The 21,697-nt window shown below is 45.2% G+C and overlaps 1 protein-coding gene across 1 annotated transcript; it reads left to right on the top strand.

The window, feature by feature from the left end:
- Nucleotides 1-371: 371 nt before the first annotated feature.
- GCNT2 (glucosaminyl (N-acetyl) transferase 2 (I blood group)) lies at nucleotides 372-20,746 on the top strand. The gene is given in 11 exon segments (XM_059467264.1): nucleotides 372-448; nucleotides 18,317-18,401; nucleotides 18,403-18,547; nucleotides 18,550-18,585; nucleotides 18,588-18,643; nucleotides 18,645-18,706; nucleotides 18,708-18,777; nucleotides 18,779-18,999; nucleotides 19,001-19,155; nucleotides 20,144-20,261; nucleotides 20,743-20,746. Coding segments are annotated over 11 exon segments (1,029 nt in total).
- The last annotated feature ends 951 nt before the right edge of the window (nucleotides 20,747-21,697 follow it).

The following is a 21,697-nucleotide window of genomic DNA, read 5'->3' as shown; positions in this document are numbered from 1 at the left end:
CCCTCACACCCCACACCCCTTCCGAGACGCGCTCTGCCCCCGGCCCGGTGTGTGAACCCCCAGAGCGTTGCCAGGAGACTGATCAGTTTGGAAGTCAGCAAATAAATACTTAAAAATGCATACAAATAGCAACTTTTTTTCAATTCCAAGTGACGGTGTGGGAGAGGTGTTTGAGCGCAATTTTTTGGAAGCGAGCTGAAAACTTTTTTTTTTTGAAGCGGGGGAGGGGGAAGCGAAGTTTTTTCCAAGGAGCACGTGGATCTCACCTGCTCCTTTAATATTTATTTGCTAAACCAACTACACTAAACCAACTAAACAAGCAAAACCGGCAAGTGATCAGGAGTTAATTCTGAGCACACACTGCGGTGCCAATGCAATCCAGCTACCGACGACTGGCCGGTGTTTGCATGAGCAACCGCATGGTGCAAATTCCCATGCTCTGGACCTCGTAGGGAAAGGTGACCGGTGCATTCTGCTTCACCAGACACCTTTCTCAACCTAGGCCCTTAGGGGCTGGCTACTGTCATTGCCAGGTCTAGAAAACGAGCTCCTGAAAAGATTATCTCTATGAGTAAAGCGTCCGTGGGGTAAAACTCCGAGCTTCATCTTTTTTGGATTCCCCAGGGAGTAGTTGTATGGTCTCACGCATGAATGTGGTGAGGTTTGGTTTGTTGGGGCTATTTTTTTCCCCTTGCAAAGCACAATAAATTCGTGTTAGAGATACTGAGCACTTTTGTCTTCAGAAAAATAATTCTATCCACTAGATGCAGGTCAAGATATTATTTGTTCACTCCAACTTGGGTGCTTTCTTCTGTTGTACATTTCGTTTTCTAAACAGACAAAACCCACCCAGTTTTAAGAAAAAAAATTGCATTTGCAGTTTGGATATAAAATTGGAGTATTTTCTGGGCAATTCTGGTTGCTCACGTGTCCTTCAAAAAGCTTTTGCATTTGAAACACAGGCAGCTATTTTGCCAGCAACCTCATAGCTGCAGTAGACTGCAGTTTTACTGATCATGCCACCCCTAAATAATTTTTCTATTTTACACTTATTTTCAATTTTTGATCAATAACACTGTCAGATGAAATCCAGAAAAGGATAAGCTGCCTAAGGTCCTTCAACACGTCGTCTTTGATGAAAGGGTTATTGCTAATTATAAATGTTCCAGGAAGGGCTGCTTTTCTCTAGCCAAAGCTTCACTGCCTTTGCTACCCCCTTGCCCTAAAATCCACTGATGCAACTGCACATATCCTGAGTACAGAACACAGTTACACTCCAGCATTAAGTCTCCACATGGGGAGTTTTGCTTGGATTAAGATTTCGAAACTGAGCCCATAATAAGATATGCTATAAAACCTCAAACAGCCCTCCTCCCCCAGGGATATTTATCTTACACATTTAATTGCCCGGTAAAATAAATTCTGTATGTGTACACTTATATGGGAAGGATTTTGATCTGGTAATTTCAGTGTATCTTCTGATCTGTAGCAGCTTAGAATGACATCCTTGAAAACTGTGGAGAAGCAGAAACTGTGCCCTGCTAAATTATGCCTATTCAGCTGCTAAATATTTACACATAGGCAGGAATTAACTTTTCTTGTAATGCTATCTCTTAACTCTAAATTAGCATTCAAGAAGAAAAACAAGTGCAAGTCATTTAAGCATAGGCCAAATCCCTGCTTCTGCTAAAGCAAATAACAGAGCTCCCCTGACTTGCATGGAGCAGAGTGGGGCTCCTTCATGTTACCTCCCTGTCATATTAGCACTGTCATTTTTGTAATGACTTCCCTCTTACAGCACTCACTGCTGTGTAATAAGCTTCAACAAACCCGCGAGAAGTGCAGTGCTATTAGTTTATCTGCTTTACAGATAAGTAAACTGATGCAAGGGGAAGATAAGGAATTTCCCCAAGGTCTTGCAGCTGGTTTGCTCGCGATCAAGGGAAGGAAAGGAAACCAAGAAGAGGGACGGAACTAACCACCAGAACATGTCCCATAGCCAGGAAAGCTGTGTGGAGGAGCAGGCAACTGGAAACTCCATAAAGCAGGCCATTTCCAGTCTGTTGGCTGGAAATCAGCTACTCTACTACTCTTTGGTGGCTAAGCTTGAGCATTCACGTTTGAAACTCTCAGCTTTTCCAATAACACTTTGGTGTTGCATCCATCCTGGCATGACATGATATAATGGAAGTGGAATTTCATTTTCAGTGCATTGAATGAAACACCCTAATAAGACATGTTTGGAAAACAAAGCCTGGTATTTCCCACAGCAGAGCTTTAATAAAATCTACTTTGATATTTCTATGCTAACATTGGAACTGTTGTCTGCATGGCATATATTTTAAAGTGTCAAATAACTACAATAAGACATATTACTGGAAAATGACTGTTGGAGGCTCTGACATCCAAAGCAAAATTATTCTGCACAGAAAAATCTCTTAAATGATTTAATTTTTTTTTTAACAAGAAACTTCCAGAGCTCTAGTGCTTATTCTAGCCCAGCTTGTATGCAGCTGCAATACATTTAGCCTTTAACATTAGCTCTAGCCATTGTCCTAGGACATGTCTACACCCCACGACACTCTATGGTATTAAAAGAATTGCTGTGTGGCTACAGCTGCTTGTCACTAAGATATATCACTCAATGGAGAGCAAGACAAAACAAAACCACTGAACAACATGGCTTTTTTTTTTCCCATGGCAGCTTATGCTATGGTTATAGTTTGCTTGGCTCAGTTGGGTTTATGTGGTGTTTCATACAAAATGTCCTGCCTGCCTGAGAACTATGGAGTAAAACTTGTGGAGGTGAGTGAAAGAGCAGGCTGTGCACTGGATGATCTGGTGTAATCGTTCCACATGGCCATTGGAGGAATACCAACCCGCTACATGGACAATGCCATTGCAGCCAGGGCTGATGAAACAGCTCTTGCACCAGCCTCCTCCCTCTGGCAAAGGGAAGCGAGGGCGGGGTTGGAGCTTATGGCTGACGAGCACCCACATTACAGCTGTCCGGGATTTTCACCTTGGTGTCCATTCCAGCAGCTGCAGGCACCACCACATCAGGCTCAGCTCATGGGGACAAACTGACCAGACAGAGGTTCAGACCGTCGTCTTCACATCCAGGAACACAAACACTCGGACCCTGGACAAACAAACTTTTTATTCTTCGAAGTGTGGCATTCCTATACTGCTACAATGGCAGTTTCCCAAATCCATCTGGGAACTTAGTCCAGAGTAAATCTGAGGCCACGCTTGCAAGCGCCGTGCCAGAAGGACGAAGAGATGCTCCAGCCTCCCACGGGAATCAGAGCCCCACACACACACCGGGGCACATCCCACCTCTCCCCAGGACAGCCTGGGAGAGGCACTGAGTTATCAGCAGCCGGCAGCCTGTTTACCCCGCGCAAGGGTAAGCGATTGCGGAGCCCCGGAGCGTCTGCAAGTGCAATCAGCCTTGGGATGACGAGCTGCTCCCTTAACGCTGAGCGGGAGCGAAGTCCTCCCGCTGCACCGGCTGAGGAGCCTGACAGACAGAAGCGATAAAAAGGAAAAAGGCTAAAGCTTGCCTTTCTTTTCCTAAGACTTTGGCGCCCCTGTGTGTCTTCTTTTCGGGAAATTCAGCTGTAGAACAACCCCAAGGTTTCCTCCCTTTAACCCAGCAGCAGAAACACTGCACTCGAAACTAGGAGAGCTCTGCCAGTGTTACCCAGTGGTCTGACTCTATTTGAGCTGTGCCATTTCCACTCCTAACCTCTCCTCCTTTAGATACTGGAGATTGTTGGAATTGCCTTCTTTGGCAACTTTATCCAAAGTGACTAATGTCCTTAGAACACCACTTCCTGGAGTCTGGACATTTATTATTCGCTTTTCTACATCCCTTTATCTCCCAGTATGTCTGAGGTCCAGACTGGAAAGAGCCTTAAAGACCACAGGTTGAAAGAAAAAAGTATAAGATGTATCTCAAGCTATCAAAGTGTCAGATTTACAAACTAGATGGGCAACACATGCAAAATGCTTGTCTATATCTCTGCATCAGGGTTGCACTACAACCAATTTTTGTTCAAAGGTGAAGGCAGAGGTAGAGGAAATTTGACACCAAAATTTAGGAAAATCCTAAGATGAATTGTAAATATCATAAACATTTTTTTTTCTGTGAGGTAGTTACCATTATTTACTCATTCCATATCTTCAAAATAACTGTGACACAGAGGAATGAAGTGAGTGGCCTAAGGGTAACAGGGATGTGGCAGGCAGCTGGACATAGAGGAAGGAAATCCAGCCAGCCTGAGTTCTGGCAAGATTTACTCTGTTGGAGGTCCTGGTACAAATGGGTTCTGCAGAAATGAGTCTCATAAGTCTTTGTCCCCTTTCCTGCCTTCCAGCTGTCAGTCTTTATTTCAAAACAAGAAAGAGATGGGCATGTCTGAGGGGTGTGGCGTTTATTTGGGGCTATATAGAAAACATAAAAACACACACTCTGCAAAGTGTCACTGGAAAAAATATGGCATGCAAACACAGGCAGGCTATCACTTGCCCCAGAGTCAGCATCACCTGCTTCACACTCAACCTGGCTAACCTGGAAAAGGCCCTCCTTTCCTGACACCATGCCTGCCTTCAGACAGATGGCCCCAGCTGTAGGCAATGCAGATGTAGGCCTACCCTAGCTATATTTATGGGTGGGTGGTTACCCTGCCTTCATTTCCCACCTGGAGAGCTTATTACTCCTTTCACCAGCTCTTCCACTGTAGCCTTCCTTGTCAGAGGTAAATCTGCTCCCTAAGGCAACCACACCAGGGGAAATTATCCCAAAAGATTTCCCCCACCTGCTTCACTCCCTCATTTCTTTTTTTGTTTCTACCCCTCCTTCCTGCAGTATCAAGCTGTCCCACTAAAATTTTTGGTGAGGCACTCTGCTGAATTCAGGTAGCCAGCCTAAAATTAACCCTGAAGAAAACAATTAAGGCATTGCTTAATTCAGGGGACTTGTCCTGTGTTAGGACTTATGTCATCTGCCTTGCTGCCTCTTCCCCTGCTGGATATTGGTGTGTCTTATGTGGTCTTGCATGCTGTGGGCTGCATTTCAAAACCTAAGAACAAGCTGCTATTTAATCTTCTTTTAGATCCACTAAGGAACCTGAGCTTTGCTAACAGTCTAGAGCTTATGTGGAGCCTTCCCAAGAGTAAAAGCCTTTCCCCATGTTCCTGGGAATCCTGCTCCTGGCAGCACAACCAGTAGGGTGATACTCCTTTGCTTACCTCAATTTTCTGCTCTCCCCTCACAGAGAAAAAGTGGTGCTCCTTTATTTTGCAAGGCCGGCAGTGTTGGTCATAAAAGCTGCTGGGTGAGTGTGAGGTCAAACTCATCCTGGGATCAGAGGAAATTGATTTGCAGCGCAGGAAAAGAGTTTCTGTGCTTTTCCCCTACGACAGGGCCCATTGACTAAATAGGAGAGATATCCCACTTGTGAGGGAGCAGAGCACAAACGCTGCTCCTAAGGGCTGTAAGCCCCAAATGCCTGCACTAATGGGCAGCACCTAATGTGTTCCTTTGGCCAGGTTTACAGGCTGTTGATTGTGCATAAGAATTTAGAGCACGAACAAAAAATTGTCCCATAAATGGGCTGGCTGCATTTTAAACTAAATTAGCCCCACAGTGACTGGCCTCCTCCACTGTATTGCAGCATGACTGAGCCTGCACTGGGGATTGAAAGGGATTCATGTGGCTGGTTAAGAGTAACGTTATTAAGATTATTACTGGGGGCTGGACCTGCCCCAATAGCAATGCAATTATTCAGGACCTTTGAGCTACAATTATGTGTGACAGAAGAAACCTAGGTATGATGGCAGAGAGTATTTGGGCCCTTATGGCTAAGTAACTCACAGGCAGACAGGGCTTAGGGCTCTGACAGACGGGTTGTGGTGAAGCTTGCTGTACTGGTTGAAGATGTTTCCATCTCCAGCAGCTCACTCCAATAAAAAAGCTGGCAAAAGGGAATTGGTTCCTCAGCCTCAGTTGCTCTTGGTAGGATCTCAGCACCTCAGGCTGTGGTTTCACACCACGGAGAGTTCAATGACAATAGCAGCCTTAAGGGATTCACACCCTCTTCCTCAGACTCTTGACAACTTTTTGCCGACCTGCTGGATTGGTTCAGTTTGTTACAGGAAAAGAAAAAGAAAGAAAGAGGGAGGGATCGCTGTTCCCTCCAAATTTACTCCGACCAAGGCCTGAAACTGCTTACAGTCTGCTCCAATCTCTCCAGTCAGCTGTAGGCATAGGATGGGAACAGTCACAAATCTGGAAAACAGGGCGCCTTACCTTAAACTGCTGCCGAGGATGATTTTTTTTCCTGCCTCCCTTTCATTCCTCTGCCCGGAAAGTGGTTTGCTTGCAGCCTCTGGGTGGGCGGGAGCGCTAATCCTGACAGGCAATGTCTCCTGGCTGGACTGTGCCCTGCAAGCAAGGAGGCAGAAGGCATGGATGATCTTGGAATGGAAGCAGCGTGGACAGCCGTGTTTGGAACAGCACGGAATTTTGCTGATGTTTTCATCTCCGACTTGGTCCCGGCCGGTTTACACGCGGCAGGAAAAAACTACCCCTTTGTAATGGGTGACTACCTACAGTTTATTGGAACAGAGCTGTTGCTAAACACATGGAGTAGCGATGTATTAACACATTGTAAAAGGCTGTTTGATCACCATGGGATTCCAGATGAGCTAACAACAGAAAATAAGCCATGATTCACAAATGACTCATTTCAGCATTTCTCTTTGATCCAGCAGTTCAAGCAAGCCCTGTCTATGCACATTCAAATGAGTTCACTGAATAGTCATTGAGCCCAGCCATGCCGCACTTGCAAAGTCTTTTTTTTTTTTTTACAAAGTGTAAGTAGAGTTTTAAAGTATAAACCTTGGGCAATTTCTAGTAAGCCGCGCCAATGCATGACTCCAGTCACTCCTTCCGAAGCTTAAAAACTCGTCACCAGACACTAGTTTTCCGTGATTCGAGCCCTCCAAGTGCGGGGCGCCTCAGAAACCACACGCCGTGGTTCGAGCATCTCCTTTCAGGTTGAAATTACAGCCAAGGATCTGACGTCCCAGCGGGACACTCCCAGGGGCTTTCCACGGCAGTGCCTTGTCCATACCCCGTCCGTCTGCCGGCGCTGCGAGCCGCCCTCCTCCTCCTCCTCCTCCTCCTCTCCCCGCTGCGGGCTGCGATCCTTTATCCAGCATTGCCATCCAGCGGCACCGGCCACAAACGACAGCTCAGCTTGCGGATGGGAGCGGGGACCTTCTGCGCTTTAAGCGCTCTGTCAGGCGGGGATGGGGCTTGGCAGGCTGGCCCGCACTGGCAGTGCCCTGATGGCTGGATGGAACGGGTCAATTATTGCCAGCCGGCTGTAACCGGGATGTCGCGGAAAAGGCGGCGAGCATTTACTGTAGGCACTGACTGAAAGGTACCTGGCCTCTTTCAGAGAAAGCCTGCCAGTGGATCCTGCTTTTATTTGAAGTTTTCTGATTTTTCCTTTGTTTTGTGGTTTTTTTTTTTTGTTTTGTTTTGTTTTTTGTTTTTTTTTGTTAGTTGGTTGGTTTGGCTTGGTTTGGTTTGGTTCCCTGCCCACCCGGTGTATATTCACAGTGGTTTAACAGTCAGAAGTCTGCTTTAGTACTCCCCTATGGATTGCAGATCCGAGTGGATTATAAATGGTCACTCTAATGCACTCATCTAGCCATATTTCTTTTTCTTTTCTCTGAGATGTTGCTAGCCAGGTTGTGCCCTAAAACCTCAAGCTTTATGTAACAGACACGGAAGACTACTGGTAAAAATTATCTGTGAAAATATGGGATCATTCTTTTCCCAAGAAGACTTGCAGTATTTATATTGATCTAGTCTTTGAAACACATCTATCACCCATCCACTGTTCAGGGCACAGCCAGGTGCCATTTCTTGCTGCCCAGAGAGAAATTCTCTGAATCAAAAGGCTGGCAAAGGACCAAAGCCCAACCCAAAGGAAACATTGACAGCCATTTTTCACTACTATTTGAATGGTAGAAAACTGAAAACCAACTGCTTGGGTTTAAATTATAACATTTATCATCAGTCCTGGCAAACTGGGGAGGTACAGGATCACTGGAGGTTAGTCAATAAAGAGCCCATCCCCAAGAAGGGTTGGAAGGAGGACCAGAGGAAATACAGGCCTGTCAGCCTGTCCTTGGTGCTGGGAAAGGTTATGGAACAGAATATCTTGGGTTCAATCACATGGTACAGACAGGACAATCAGGGAGGGAATCAGGCCTAGCTAGCCTGGGTTTATGAAAGGCAGGTCCAGCTGGACCAGCCTGATCTCCTTTCATGACCAGGTGATTTGCCTGGTGGATGAGGGAAAGGATGTGGATGTTATCTACCTGGACTTCTATGGCACAATTCTGGACAAGCTGGCAGCCTGCAGCTTGCTTAGGAGAACTCTGTGCTGGGTTAAAATCTATCTGGATGGTCACCCACTGTGGTGGTGGGTGGTGCCACATCCCCTTGATGGCCTGTCACTGTCAGGGTCTCCCCCAGCTCAGTACTGGGGACAGTTGTGTTTAATAGCTTTATCCACGACCTGGATGAGGGGGTTGAGTGTACCCTCAGTAAATTCATAGATGACACTTAGTGCAGCGGCAGTGTTGATCTGCTGAAAGGCAGGAAGGCTTTGCAGAAGATCTGGACAGGCTGGACTGAAGGGTCAAGGCCAATGAAATGAAGTTCAGCATAATCAGGTGCCAGGTCTTGCACTTTGGCCACAGCCCCTGCAACTTTACAGGATGGGGAACAGAAGAGGCTGGAAAGCTGCCCACAGGAAAAGGACCTGGGGATGCAGATCAACAGTGCCTGAGCATAAGCCAGTTTGTGCCCAGGTGGCCAGGAAGGCCAGTGACATCCTGGCCTGTATCAGGTACAGTGTGGCCAGCAGGAGCAGGGCAGTGATTGTCCTGCAGGACTCAGCAGTGGTGAGGCCACACCTGGAATCCTGCATTCAGCTGTGGGCCCTTCACCACAAGGAAGACACTGAGGGGCTGGAGCTTGTCCAGACAAGGGCAGTGGAGATTAGAGAGCCACATGAGGAGCAGCTGGGGGATGCTTAGCCTGAGGAAAAGGAACACCTGCGGTGACTCTATCACTCTTTACAACTACCTGAAAGGAGGCTGCAGTCAGGTGGAGGTTGACCTCTTCTCCCAGTTAACAAGTGACAGCTCAAGCGGAAATTAGCTTAACTTAGATAGGGTAGGTTCAGGATGAACATCAGGAAAAATTAATTTTTCACCTGAAGAGGTGGCAAAGCATTGGAATAGGCTGCCCAGGGAAGTGGTGGAGTCATCATCTCTAAAGTGTTCAAGAACTGACTGGATGTGGCACTTAGGGCTATGGTTTAGTTGGCATGGTGGTGTTTGGTCAAAGATTGGACTCAATGAACTTGGAGGGCTTTTCCAACCTATTCTTTGAATATATAATTCTATGGTGAGTCGTGGCATAAGAGGAGTCAAAGGACTGTTTACTTTTTGCAAAATCTGGGTAAAAGGGACAGCACAGAGGTTACTCTGCAAGTCCCAATGCAACTGCTGGCCCCACATCACAAGGCAGGTCCTGCTGCCACAGCAGAGCTTATCACTACAGATCAGAAGGTGCTGGCTGGTGAACACCAGGGGCAGACTGCCTGGGGACGCTGTGGTGGCCTGCAACAGATTTGCCACAGAGAGCTGATAAAACCCCCAGGAGTCTGTGCAACTGAAGCCAGGGTGGACTATGTGATACTCCAGACCAGGCAGCCAGCAGGAAGAGGACCACACTCCTGGTGTTCCCATGAAAGCAGTCAGGTCCCAGAAGAAACTGAGAACAAGCAGAAGCTTCAGCTAGCTCCCCAGATGGCCGTGTAGTTATCCATGTTGGAGTGGCAGCAGTAGGACTGGCTGGAGGAAAAGAAAGTAAGAACCCACCTTTGCAAGAGAAAGGTAAGGCAGGGGGGCATCAACAGACATGATGTGCTTTAAGACTCAATCAAATAGGATGTAAAACACCACAAATTTCATTCTGTACACACAGCAGCATCACCAGAGCTTAGTCCCTGAGCAGGTTGGATATTAAATTGATCAAACTGGTAATGAAAGTGGGAATTGTTCCATCTCAGTTGACACAAGGCAGGTGACCTTATTAAAAAATATGCCAGTGTATTTAATGGGGTAGGGCAGTTTCTCGGGGAATTCATGATTAATGTGGCTATAACTCTGGAGATCCCATAGCTAATGCCCCTGGAAAAAGTCTTACTTCCACTATGAGATGGCCCAGCTGAAATTTTTAATATGGCACTGTATGAATACAGTACTGCATGCATACGGGCACATAAATCCACCACTGCTTTCTGTCTGAGATGCCAAGTTACTCCAGAACTGCTGTATTGATTAGAGGACACGATGGCTCATGCTGGACGCAGCAATGTGGGTGTGAAAGAAACCTCAGAGCCTGCTGAGGGGTGCAATGTCTCTCTCTGAGGTCTGTTCAGGCTGACCACCAGGAGCAACTCCGACTCCCACACTGTTTAGTCACAACAGAAGCCACCATCCAAGACACTGAGCTCATGTAATGTCCTGAGCAAGACCTGACCTGGAGAAATCTCAGAAGCTACTGACAATCAGTGCCTGGAGCAGGGCAGTGTTTGCAGCTGAGCTGTGTGTGTGTGTGCCTGAAAAGGGTCTGAGAGTGAGAAAAGCAATCATTTGTGCATCCCTGAGATGGAGAAGGAACTCAGGAGAGTCATAACATCCCAGACCAGTATTGTGTCCCCAGCAGGTGCTTTGGAAGAGCAAAGGAGATGTGCAAGCAAATGTGGCACTTTTCCTGACACCCTTCCCAGCCTACAACCATTTGTAGACCAGGATCTTCTGAGAAGGACGTAACTGCCACGTATCCAAAAATGCCTCTCTGCCATGAACTTGCCCAGATGTGTAACAGAGCCCTCAGAGGTGGAATAAGCAGGGGCTTAGGGATAAAGCTGCCTGTTTTCTTCTGATTGCTGTAGGTACAGGGAAAAGTGTACATTCTTTGCGAATAAAAAATGGTATAGCAAAACCTAAACCTAAATAAAGGCTTGGGGTTCAGGCCAAGGAACATTTTCAGTGTGAGCAACAGCCAAGAAGCTGTAAGTAGTTCCCAAACAGAAATTGAGCTGAACTGGAAGAAAAGAAACAAACACTTGCAGAATTTTGACTGCAGAGTACAATTGTAATTCAAAGGAGGATCCAGACAAGCTGCAAAAGAAAGGTTCCAGAAAGCACAGTGAAATAACCTCAGGACTGAAAACAGATGTTAGGAGATCAGCTGCCAGGTGTGTAGAGTAACTGGGCAATCCAGTAAGAAAACCTTGGCCTGGGAGAAGCTGTTTAGCAGGAAAGGACCAGACAAGACAAGGCTGCTGCAGGAGCTGAGGCATGCAATGTTGTGCAAGGCAGGAGATTTCCAGCAGTTTTCTGGCCTCTTTGCCCCTTTATAACTGTCTTGGCAACTTTCCAGTGACCCAGTATGGGAAGACAAGGTTCTCCCAGCCTCACTAATGCTATCAGGGTCTGTCTTCAGCCCCATGGGGAATGGTGATTGCAGCCACTCCCCTTCCCGTAAAACAGCCGTAAAAGGTTTTTGTGTAAGCAGTTGAACTAGGGACCAACACATAAACAGAGCCTCCACCCTAAGCAAAAGCAAACAGGAAGGTGCTTGGCAATTTCAAGCACTCAGGAGTGAAGTTCGAGGCTTTTGCTGAGCAGTTTTGGGTGTGCGCTCATCAAGAGCTCCAGAAGATAGCCAGGAAAAAGATGTGGAGATGATGTGAAAACTTGATAGAGCCTAAAGCAGGACTCCTTCTAAAAAGGGTGATACAGGCTTCCATGTATCTGTGGATAGCAAAGACAGGGGGAAAAATCCCCTATGTTCACATTAGAACTGTGATAACTTTCAGTGCAAATTTGGTGTGAGGTGGAGGGCTCAGCAGCACAGGCTGCTTTGCCCAGATTCCTGGTTATGCAGTGAGAAGACCTTGGCACACAACAAAGCCTCCAAAGGGAAAACAAGGCAACAGAAATTGAAAATCTTAGGCTAAATCTTAAGAAAAATCTTTGGGCTACAAATGGTGACTTTTCCATTGGTGGGAAGAAAACTGCAGCTGTGCAGCACTGGTGAACTCCCCCGGCAGCCAGGGTTTGCACTTCTGCCAGTGGACTCTCATTACCCACAAAGAGCCTGGCAGGCTCCAACAGTCAAGGATGTCTAACATCATCTCCCCAGCAGACTTGCAGTGCAGTGTGATGGGGTTGCTTCCAATCCTAAAGCCCTTTGGGAGGTTCCAGAGCCCCAAAAGCCAGGTGGCACCCCACAGATGCTGATGGTGAGGAGAAAAATGCTTTTCCAAGGCAAGTCCTGGCTTGGTTCTACCTAAACCTGCTGAAAAATCTCTCTTAGGTAAGAAGACATTAAGGACAGCTGACACCTACTACAGCCCTCTGGAAAAGAATACTGATAATTCAGTGAGGGGGAAAAAATGGAACAGTGATCAAGCTAATTTGTGTTAAGATGAGAAAATATAAGAGATGTGAAATACCCGTCAATAGGTAAACTGTTAGACTTAGCATTTATTAAATGATTTTTCTTTATCCTTAGGATGAATCACAAATATCACAAATGTTTTTTCTTCATGAATGGTCCAGGAGTATCCCGATTTTAACCAAACTGCAATGTTAATAGCAATTAGCAGAGATCATGAGCGCATTTCTAAATGATTACAAACTCCTCTTGTTACCTTTGCCGAGTGTAACAGGATCCCCAGCCCAGTTACACCTAAGTTACAGTAGTGTAATATAGACCATCAGAGGAAAGAAAGCTGGAAAAGACCTAGAAAATTACCAGGTCTGAACCAGTATGACCCGTAAAACTGCTGAAAAAGCTACGCCTGACCTGCCAGTGAAAACCATCATCAGGAAAATTCCAGCCTCTCCAGACAATCTAATCTAATCCACTGTTTATCACTACAAAGCTCCCATTATGTCTGATCTTCACCTCTTCTGATGCTATCTAAGATGATTAGCTCTTGTCCTATGCACAGAGAACAGAGAGAATCAGCTACTCCCTTCCTGTTTGAACCAGAATTTCCTTCTGGTTTACCTTTTTTACATATTTGAAGACTTCCTGCCCCCCCCCTTTATTTTGTCTAATGCCATAATAAACATATATATCTTTCAGTCGTTCCTGACAGTAGGTGTTTTCTGGATCCCTACGAGTTCTCTGCTCATGTTGTACCTGGCAACAAGTTATATTGTCAGAATAAAGAGCGTGATACTGCTACATGTGTAGTGGAGGCATTAAAAATAATGGCAGTGATCTGATCCACATATCTGTTCTCTCTGGCACAGCCAGGCACCCGTACCAGCACCCAGGGCTGTGGAGCAGGGCTGTCAGGCCTGATTGGCAGAGCAGGTGACTCCCAACCTGCAAATGGGGCTGCTTTACTCCTCTGGCTGCTAACACACCTGCAGCTGGGAGCAGACCCCTGGCCAGGCAGACCCCAGGCTGCAGGGACACTGCCCTGCCCTGACGCCTCTCTGAGGGTCTGACACCATCGAGGGGAACACCTCGGGTTCATGCTCATAAAGCTAGCAAGTGCCCAAACGTTTGCAAAACCCATTGTAAGCTGCCTTTGGACACTCCTCCAGGGCAAATGGTGGCTGAACATGTACAATTGTACTTTATTGTACATTAATGCGGATTTTAATCTGCAGGGAGAAAACAGATCCCTATCCTGCCTTGGCTACACCAGTGTCAGCTATAAAATCTAGTCATATTTACAGAAGAAAACCAGCTAAAACCAGCTTCACCACCACAGCCTGCCTGTCCTCTGTTAGGAGGTGTTTAATTATGTCTTGCGTTCCCTGTGCAGGAGGATAATCGAGCAGGGAAGAGGATGCTGTTGCTCCTGAGCAGGTGATGAGGAGTAGTTTGCACAGAGGTGAGTACGTGTCCCTGTTGGAAATTAATTGGAGGAGGGAGCTGTGAGTGCTCTGCTTTGGAGCACTAGTAATTCTGATTTGCAAAATGTGCTCTGCTAAGAGGTTAGGCAGCTTACCCATTCCCAAAACCTTTGCACTGAAAGTCGGCTGCAAATGCAGACAGGCAGGGAAGCTCCTGCAGGGTGGGAGGCTCCGTGTCTGGAGCTGGAGACGGCAGCAAGACAAAGGCGGATGGGATGGATGCATTGTCTGGCCCCTGCTGTCTGTGCAGACAGATGTGCTCACTGGCTGTGTGCAATTAGATTACTCGATGGCTTTGCTGGACCATGTGAGCTGAGCTAGCACTTGCCTCAATGTGTCATTCCGTCTCTCCTCCCGTCTGCTGCCTGTGCTGCTGCGCTGTGACTGTCCGGTGTCAGTGCGCCCGCCTGGGAACTCCTGCTTCAGGTAGGTTTGAGTTTTCTTCTCTTTCAGCAGTCAGATTATGGCTGCCTGGGAAGTGCAGGAAGGGCAGGAACTGCTATAGCAAGGAAAAGGGGAAGGCAGAGGAGTGATAGGAATAAATTTTGACTGCTTTTGTGCTGCTTTCACTTCCCCTGTGATGACAGCTTCCAGCCTTCCAGCTCAGACAGGGCATGTGAGTAAAGCTCGTGTTAGAGGAGACCCCTGCCAGGCAGGGCTGCTCCAGGGGGAGAGTTTTAGAGACACCATGCACACTGTAGGACATCCCAAACCAACACAAGACCAAAGCAGTTTGATCTCATTCAGTTCAGAAGGTGTGAGGGATGAAGAGATCCTTTACTTGGGCACAGAACAGCAATCCGTGGCTGCGTGCACTTCCCAGAAAAACCACGCTGAGGAAAAATTGTTTGCTCCCTACAGGCTCACTGTGAATTTAACAGTGGTGCCAGCTCAAACTGACAGCTTTGCATGAGAGGGCCAGGAAAAGGAACATCATCCTACAGATGATTTTGTCCTCATAACAGAATAAAAAATGCCAAGTGACTCCAAATAAACATGAAATGTATCACATTTGTTGCTACTGACTGAGGCCAAACAGGAACTCAAAACCATTGTGCAAAACCTGTGCATCTTGCATTTTAATTAGCTAACAAATTAGCTGAAACCAATTACCTATATTTCTTAAGGGCAGGAGCAGTTTACTGAGTACTAACCCTATTCCTAAGATAATATCCTCATTGTCTGGAAAGGTCTACTTCCATTCATCCCCATGGAGGACATTTCAATCCCCAATCCTACTGGGGAGTATGTTTCCACTACAGGAGCCACACCAAAACCTCCTCTCAGGCTAAAAGAAAATTGCTTCAGTGCAGGTCCAGGGAACAATAGAAAGGAGTGGCACTGCAAATCTCAGCAGTTTTAGTTCTGCCAGCACAGAACCCTTTTACACAGCCTTTTTGTTAAATTGCATGGTAAATTCAATCATTTATTATTTTTTTGTTCCATAACTCTGTTCTTGTATCCAGAATATGCAGATGTCCAATACAATGTACAACAGAAGAAGCCAGGACCCTCATGATGTTTCCACACACCTTGGTGGTAATAGGTGCTATAATATGATTCAGATGTATATCTGACTGCTCCTTGCATCTGAACTTTGGATGAGTCTGTAAATCAACAACAACAATACCTGAAAAATACTTTTTCCATTGAAGTGGCTCATGTGACTTATGCATTTTTTTTTAATTTTTGACTGGCCTTGGTTTGGTTTTTTGGTTTGTGTGTTGGCTTTTTTTTTTTTTTTTTTTTCTGGTGTGGGTTAGTTTGGTTTGGTGATTATTGCCTATAATTCACGCATGGGCCTATTTCACACAGAGCAGCACAAGGCAGAACTAAAAAAGAAACCCAAAAAAGTCCCTAAAAACCCCAAAGAATTTGACAGTTTGATTTCCCACAGTTATCATTTACATGTATGTTTTCAGGTATCTAAATACTAACACTGCCAGAGAATCAAGACACTGGGATTAAAAAGTAGCACTAAGTACGCAGCCTTCTTTCCCCTAAGGCTTTTGGTACCAAAGGACACAGTGACTCTGGATTTCTGCAAAGGTGTTGCAGGAATGTCTGTGCAAGGAAAAAAACTCCAAACCAACAGCAAAAGACACCAAGGAAAAATTAAATCTTGCATTGCACTCCTGCAAAGAGCAGACTCATCTCATTTTCTGCATGTAGCTTTACTTGTTTCATATGGACCATGCTAGTAATGCAGGCTTCAACAACTAAGAATCTCCTTTCATATATATATATTTTGAGATCCTAGAGGCTTTCCTGCCCTGTAGCAGATTACACTGTTTTAAAAGATTACTGCAGTTTTAAAAGATCAGGCAGTTTCTAAGACATCCAAATGCTTTGAAAGATCTCGGCCTTTGTACTTCAGAAAAGCTACCTGTGCTCTCTGCCCCCAGCTGAGACCCCTCTCAATGAAACCCTGGCTCCTGGAGGAATGCTGTGCTTTTCTTTGCTAGACTCAGGTAGTGGTCTCAGCTCAGGATCTGTGCACCTTTATCAAGCTGCATTCTTGGCCTGCAGCAGCATCTCTCCCTCTGTAGCATGATGCACTGCCCACTCAGAACATTCACTGGCAAAATCTCAGATCAACTGGTTTTGCCTCAGCATTGCTTCACATTGGAGCAAAATAATGTGATGTTGAGAAAAGTTTGCATGCCCCAAACGTGCTGTGTCATGGCAGGAGATCCTCATGAACAAACTCACAGCTGGAACAAAGAGACCAATGATTTCACTTTAGTCAGAGCTGTGTTAAGCTCTCATTGCCTTCACATGTTATACCAGATGCATTCACAGTTCTTAGAAATACAAATTTTTCATCAGTAAGCCTAGGGTTAATTTAAATAGTTTAAATAGCAGGCTTTGCTAACCCATTTCCTTGTGATGGATGTATGTCACTGACATATTTTATGAAAATCCTTTCACTAGGATTTCTCTCTTGAGAAGCTGAGAGGCCTCAGAAATGAAATATAAAAAAATAACTATCTGATGGCTGTGGAATGTGGTCTGGAGATGGTTTACCGACAGGTGCAGCTTTGATTGGTTGCATGTGAATTGTTTTTAATTAATGGCCAACACATAGCCAGTTGTGTCGGACTCTCGGCATCTGTCACAAGATTTTATTATTCATTCCTTTCTTAGCCTTCTGATGTGTCCTTTCTCTTTCTTTAGTATAGTTTTGGTATACCATTTTCTTTTAATATAATATATATCATAAAATAATAAATCAGCCTTCTGAAACATGGAGTCAAGATTCTCATCTCTTCCCTCATCCTGGGGACCCTCAAGCACCCCCACAGATGTAAACCTGGAGCTCATCACAAGTCATCCATGACTCTTAGTAGAAACTGTTTGTCAGATTTCAAATTTGCAAATGAAAATATTGCTGAAAGAAGCTGATGGCTGTGACATAACTCTACACCAGGGCAAAAAAATTCTCTTGCTTCTTATACGTGAGTGTTGGTGGCCTTACATGAGAAATGAAGAATAGTGAAGACAGAAATATAGAGGTAGAGGATGAATGAGTGGTTCTTCTTAATCCTGTGTTCTTTGGCTGTAAAACGGTATGTATTGAACTGGGTTTCTGATTATTGCCTTCTGGAAATTGTATTTATCCAGAATAACAAAGAGCAGGAAGGCCACAATAGTTTACCTATATGCTTGGTCTAGTAGTGTAATTGTCATTGAGACATATTGAAGTAGTATTTATTTCATGTTACAAGTCTTTCACAATTCAGAAGCAGTGATGGCTGACACATTGGAGTGGTTAAAAAAAATCCTACAAGTAAACTAAAAAGAATGGCATGAGATAAATATGAGGTTTTTCTGTCATAGGGTACATGCACAGAAATTTTAACAGCTATATGATACATGCAGGGAGAGTGGGGAGGAAGCAGTTAAGAACATACCCATACATTGAATTTGGGGACACTCTGAAATATGTGCCAGCTTGCTCATTGGCAAGACAATAATTATGCAATATGTCTGTTTAATCTTCAGGGTGCTGTGGAGCAGCTTCCATCTGCAAACTGTTCTTCACTTATACTGTTTCTACATCAGTGATGACTGTACAACTATTAATACTGAAAGTAAGGGCAGCAGCTGCACGCTCTGCATCAGATGGATCCATGACTCTTCCAGCAAGAAGCAAGCACAGCCATCAAAACACACTGTTGGTGGTGTCTGATGTTGTGTTTCAAGAGAGACTTTTTCTGAGGAGCAATGAAACACACAGATATTGCCCTTTTGGTGTTCTGAGTCACAGTGTTTCATTTCCATTTGTTTTCTACACTGTTAATTTGCAAGCACAAAAACATCTTTGGAGGCTGAACATCTCAGCAAGCTTGATTTTTAGCAGAAGCCTGTAAAGCACTTTCTGAGGACAAGGTGTCCTTCTGAAGGAAAATGCCATTCAGAGAACCCAGCTGCACAGAGAATGTCACACAGAGCCACTGCATCACCTGCGCCCTGGCAGCTGAGGAGGCTGCCTGCACCCTTCCTACTTCATGACTTTGCACAAAGAGTTTGAGAGCTTTTCTTCAGGGAGCTGTTCATGCTCCAGAATGACTATTGTGTTCATGTGGATGTCATTCAAGGAGCCATTTCCCTTCCAGCAGACAGTGCTGATTTCTTGGTGCCTCCCTCATTTTCTGGGCAAAGAGGGTGGTCTAGGGCAGCACCTGCCATCTGTGGGCTGACCTGCACTGCATGAGAGACCTGCTTGCCCTTGGCCATGCCCTGGTGCTACCTAATCAACACCTGTGGTCAGGACCTCTCCTTGAGGCACAGCAGGGAGATCATCCAGCTGCTGAAGAGCCCTGGGAGCAAGGACATCACGCCCAGGGTGCTGCCACCTCCCCACATCACCACCTGCACCAAATATGTGCACAGGGAGCAGTTCTACTCTGCCTTTTCTTTCATGCTGTGGACATTTGTGTGCAGATGTCCATCTGACCACCTGTTTTGGCTCTGTGTCTGTGGCCATCACCTGGCTCTTTGTGGAGTTCCTGCTGCAGGACCAGTGTGTTTTCCATCTGCTGGCATGGCCCAAGGACACCAACAGCCCTGAGGGGCACTTCTGGGTGATGCCCTGCAGGATCCCAGGTGAGCATGATTTCTTCCACTTGTTTTTTCTGTAGATACACACATTTGTGCTTCTTTCACACATGGACAAAGCTGGAGAGGGACTTCTTACAAGAGTATGCAGTGATAGGATGAGGGGAATGACCTTAAATTTAAAAAGGGTGGGTTTGGATTACAGGTAAGGAAGAAATTCTTTGCTGTGGTGGTGATGTGGCAAAGGAACAGGCTGCCAGAGAAGTGGTGAATGGCTCATCCCTGGCAGTGTTCAAGGCCAGGCTGGATGGGGCTTTGAGGAACCTGGTCTAGTGGAAAGTGTCCCTGCCCATGGAAAGGGGTTTGGAACTACCAAATCTTTAAGATCTTTTTCCAACCCAAGCCATTTTATGATTCTATTTCATAGGTGCACATGCAGAAGCATTATCTGAAATTGATTTTGGCAAAATCTACATGAAAAATTGGATTTTTATATAAGGCTGATCTATCAAATAATCTTACTGGCCCTTTTTGAGCATTGAGGGAGAGGTTTCTGTGCTGTCCAGAATGTGCACTACCATCCCATGACCAAGCAAAATGATGTCTGGGGATCTAAGTTCAAAGAGAAATCCTTGGACATTTCAGCTGATTCACCTCTAAAATCTGAGATGATGAAAAGAGAAGTGATAAAGATTAAAATATGCAATCTATGCAAGCATTGTAGTGAAGAAAATTTATACAAGATGTTCATTTTGGTGTGGGAAATTCCATTTTTCAACAAATTGAAGTCAATTCCCCCAGAAAATCTGAATTCAGGCTGGAGTTGACTTCTAGTCTTCACATGCTTTCCTTTGGGGCCACACAGAGCAGCTCTCCCATAGCAGTTATAAAAAGCCCACATTTTTTAAAACTCATAACCACTGCCTAAACTCTATTGTACAAGGTCAAGAATTTATGCAGAGAAGCAGAATAAGAACCAGTATTTTCATATTTACTCTGTGTATTTATTATTGCTTTGTTTACGTGACTGGGAAAGGGTTGGAAGATGAACAGGATTTCACCCTCGTGCATGCTGCTTTTAGAGGCACCTGGCAGGACTCCTGCCTAGAGCTTCCCAGCAGCCCAAAGCAGGGATATGAGGAATGGAAGCACAGGTAAATTTTTTTTCTCCTGTCTTTTTCTTTCTTTCCACTTCTTCCCTACTGTAATTTGTGAGAAATAAACATAGGGGGCAGTAACAAAGACAGAACACATTAACTTTCAAATTATCACATAACTTTATGAGCATAGTGCATGCTCTTCTGGTATTTTATGACTGGCCTGCACAACAAGCACAAGTGACTACTGATTGAGATATTTATAGAATAATTATGAGCATGTATTATTTGTAGCTAGATCACTTTTCCAGGAAGCAGGTTGCTGTGATCTTATTACAGTCCATTGCCTCAGAAGCCATAAACCTGGGACCAGATATATTCTCCACAGTCAGAAAGCTTTAAGTGGTTGACATTTGTTGTACTGCACTGTGTAGCTCCCATAGCCTGCATATTTCATTGTTATTTCCATGTCAATCCCTGTATGTTTTCCGGTATGGGCATAACATTTTTTTGTGAATGTTCTTTTTGTGTCTGAAAGATGAAACATTTCCACAGCACATATGTTTATTCTCCTCTTCCTTTTTTTTCCTTGCCATCACGTTAGATTGCCTGTCCAAAAGTGGCCATGTGGCTCTGACAGATGTACTCAGAGGCTGTGGTTGCACAGGATTTTGAACCCAATCTTACAAGGATAACACTCAGTCAGACACTCACCTGAATGTATCCTAGTCAGATCCAAGAATGCTGGGCAATTCTTGGGTGAGAAGTCATCCCTCTCAGTGTGTGGGATGTTAGCCTGGGACTCAGTTCCAGGCTCTAACAAAAAGCTCCTGTCCAAGTTTGACCAAGGCACTTCCTTAAAGTTTCCAGGTGCATCACAGGGAGATAATGATTTCAGAACGTGGTCCAGCTGTTTGAACAAAAAGTTGCAGGCCTCCAGGCAAGCAGAGGAGTCATTTAAGGACCAGTTTGGACGGATAGCATACCATGAAAGAGCTAAACCAAACAGTTATTTGCAGTATCAGTATCAGCCATGATAATCTCAGTTCAGGTAAAAGATAAAACAAGACTTGCCCACAAATCTTAAAATAGCATGCTTGTTGCCTAGAGTCATGTAATGAAGACCAAGACTTTTCCTTACCCCCTTAGAGGCTAAAGACTTTCAATCCTATTCAGCTGGTTTTCAAATAACAGCCTTAACTTATCTTTGGCATTTATCTCAGGCTGCTTATCTTGCACATGACTCCTGCAGGACAGAAAATTCTTGAAAGTCACCTTTCAGATAAGAAACAGAAGCATGGGGGAATTAAGAGAAAGTATTTCCAAGGTATGTAGGTCTGAAATGGCCCTTAATGACCTTCCCCAGGACTCTGGGGAAGCACCACAGTGCAGGTCAGTGGCCACATACCAGGCCAGCTGTGTTACCACTGGGACACCTTTCCTCTCTCTAAAAAAAGAAAAGAAAACAGAAAAAAAAGCAGAAAGTGGATTCT

This window comes from Ammospiza nelsoni, chromosome 1 (assembly GCF_027579445.1).
Source record: "Ammospiza nelsoni isolate bAmmNel1 chromosome 1, bAmmNel1.pri, whole genome shotgun sequence".
Taxonomy (NCBI): Eukaryota; Metazoa; Chordata; class Aves; order Passeriformes; family Passerellidae; genus Ammospiza; species Ammospiza nelsoni.
Note: the sequence above shows the minus strand (reverse complement) of the source record. Positions and strands in the feature narration are given on the sequence as shown.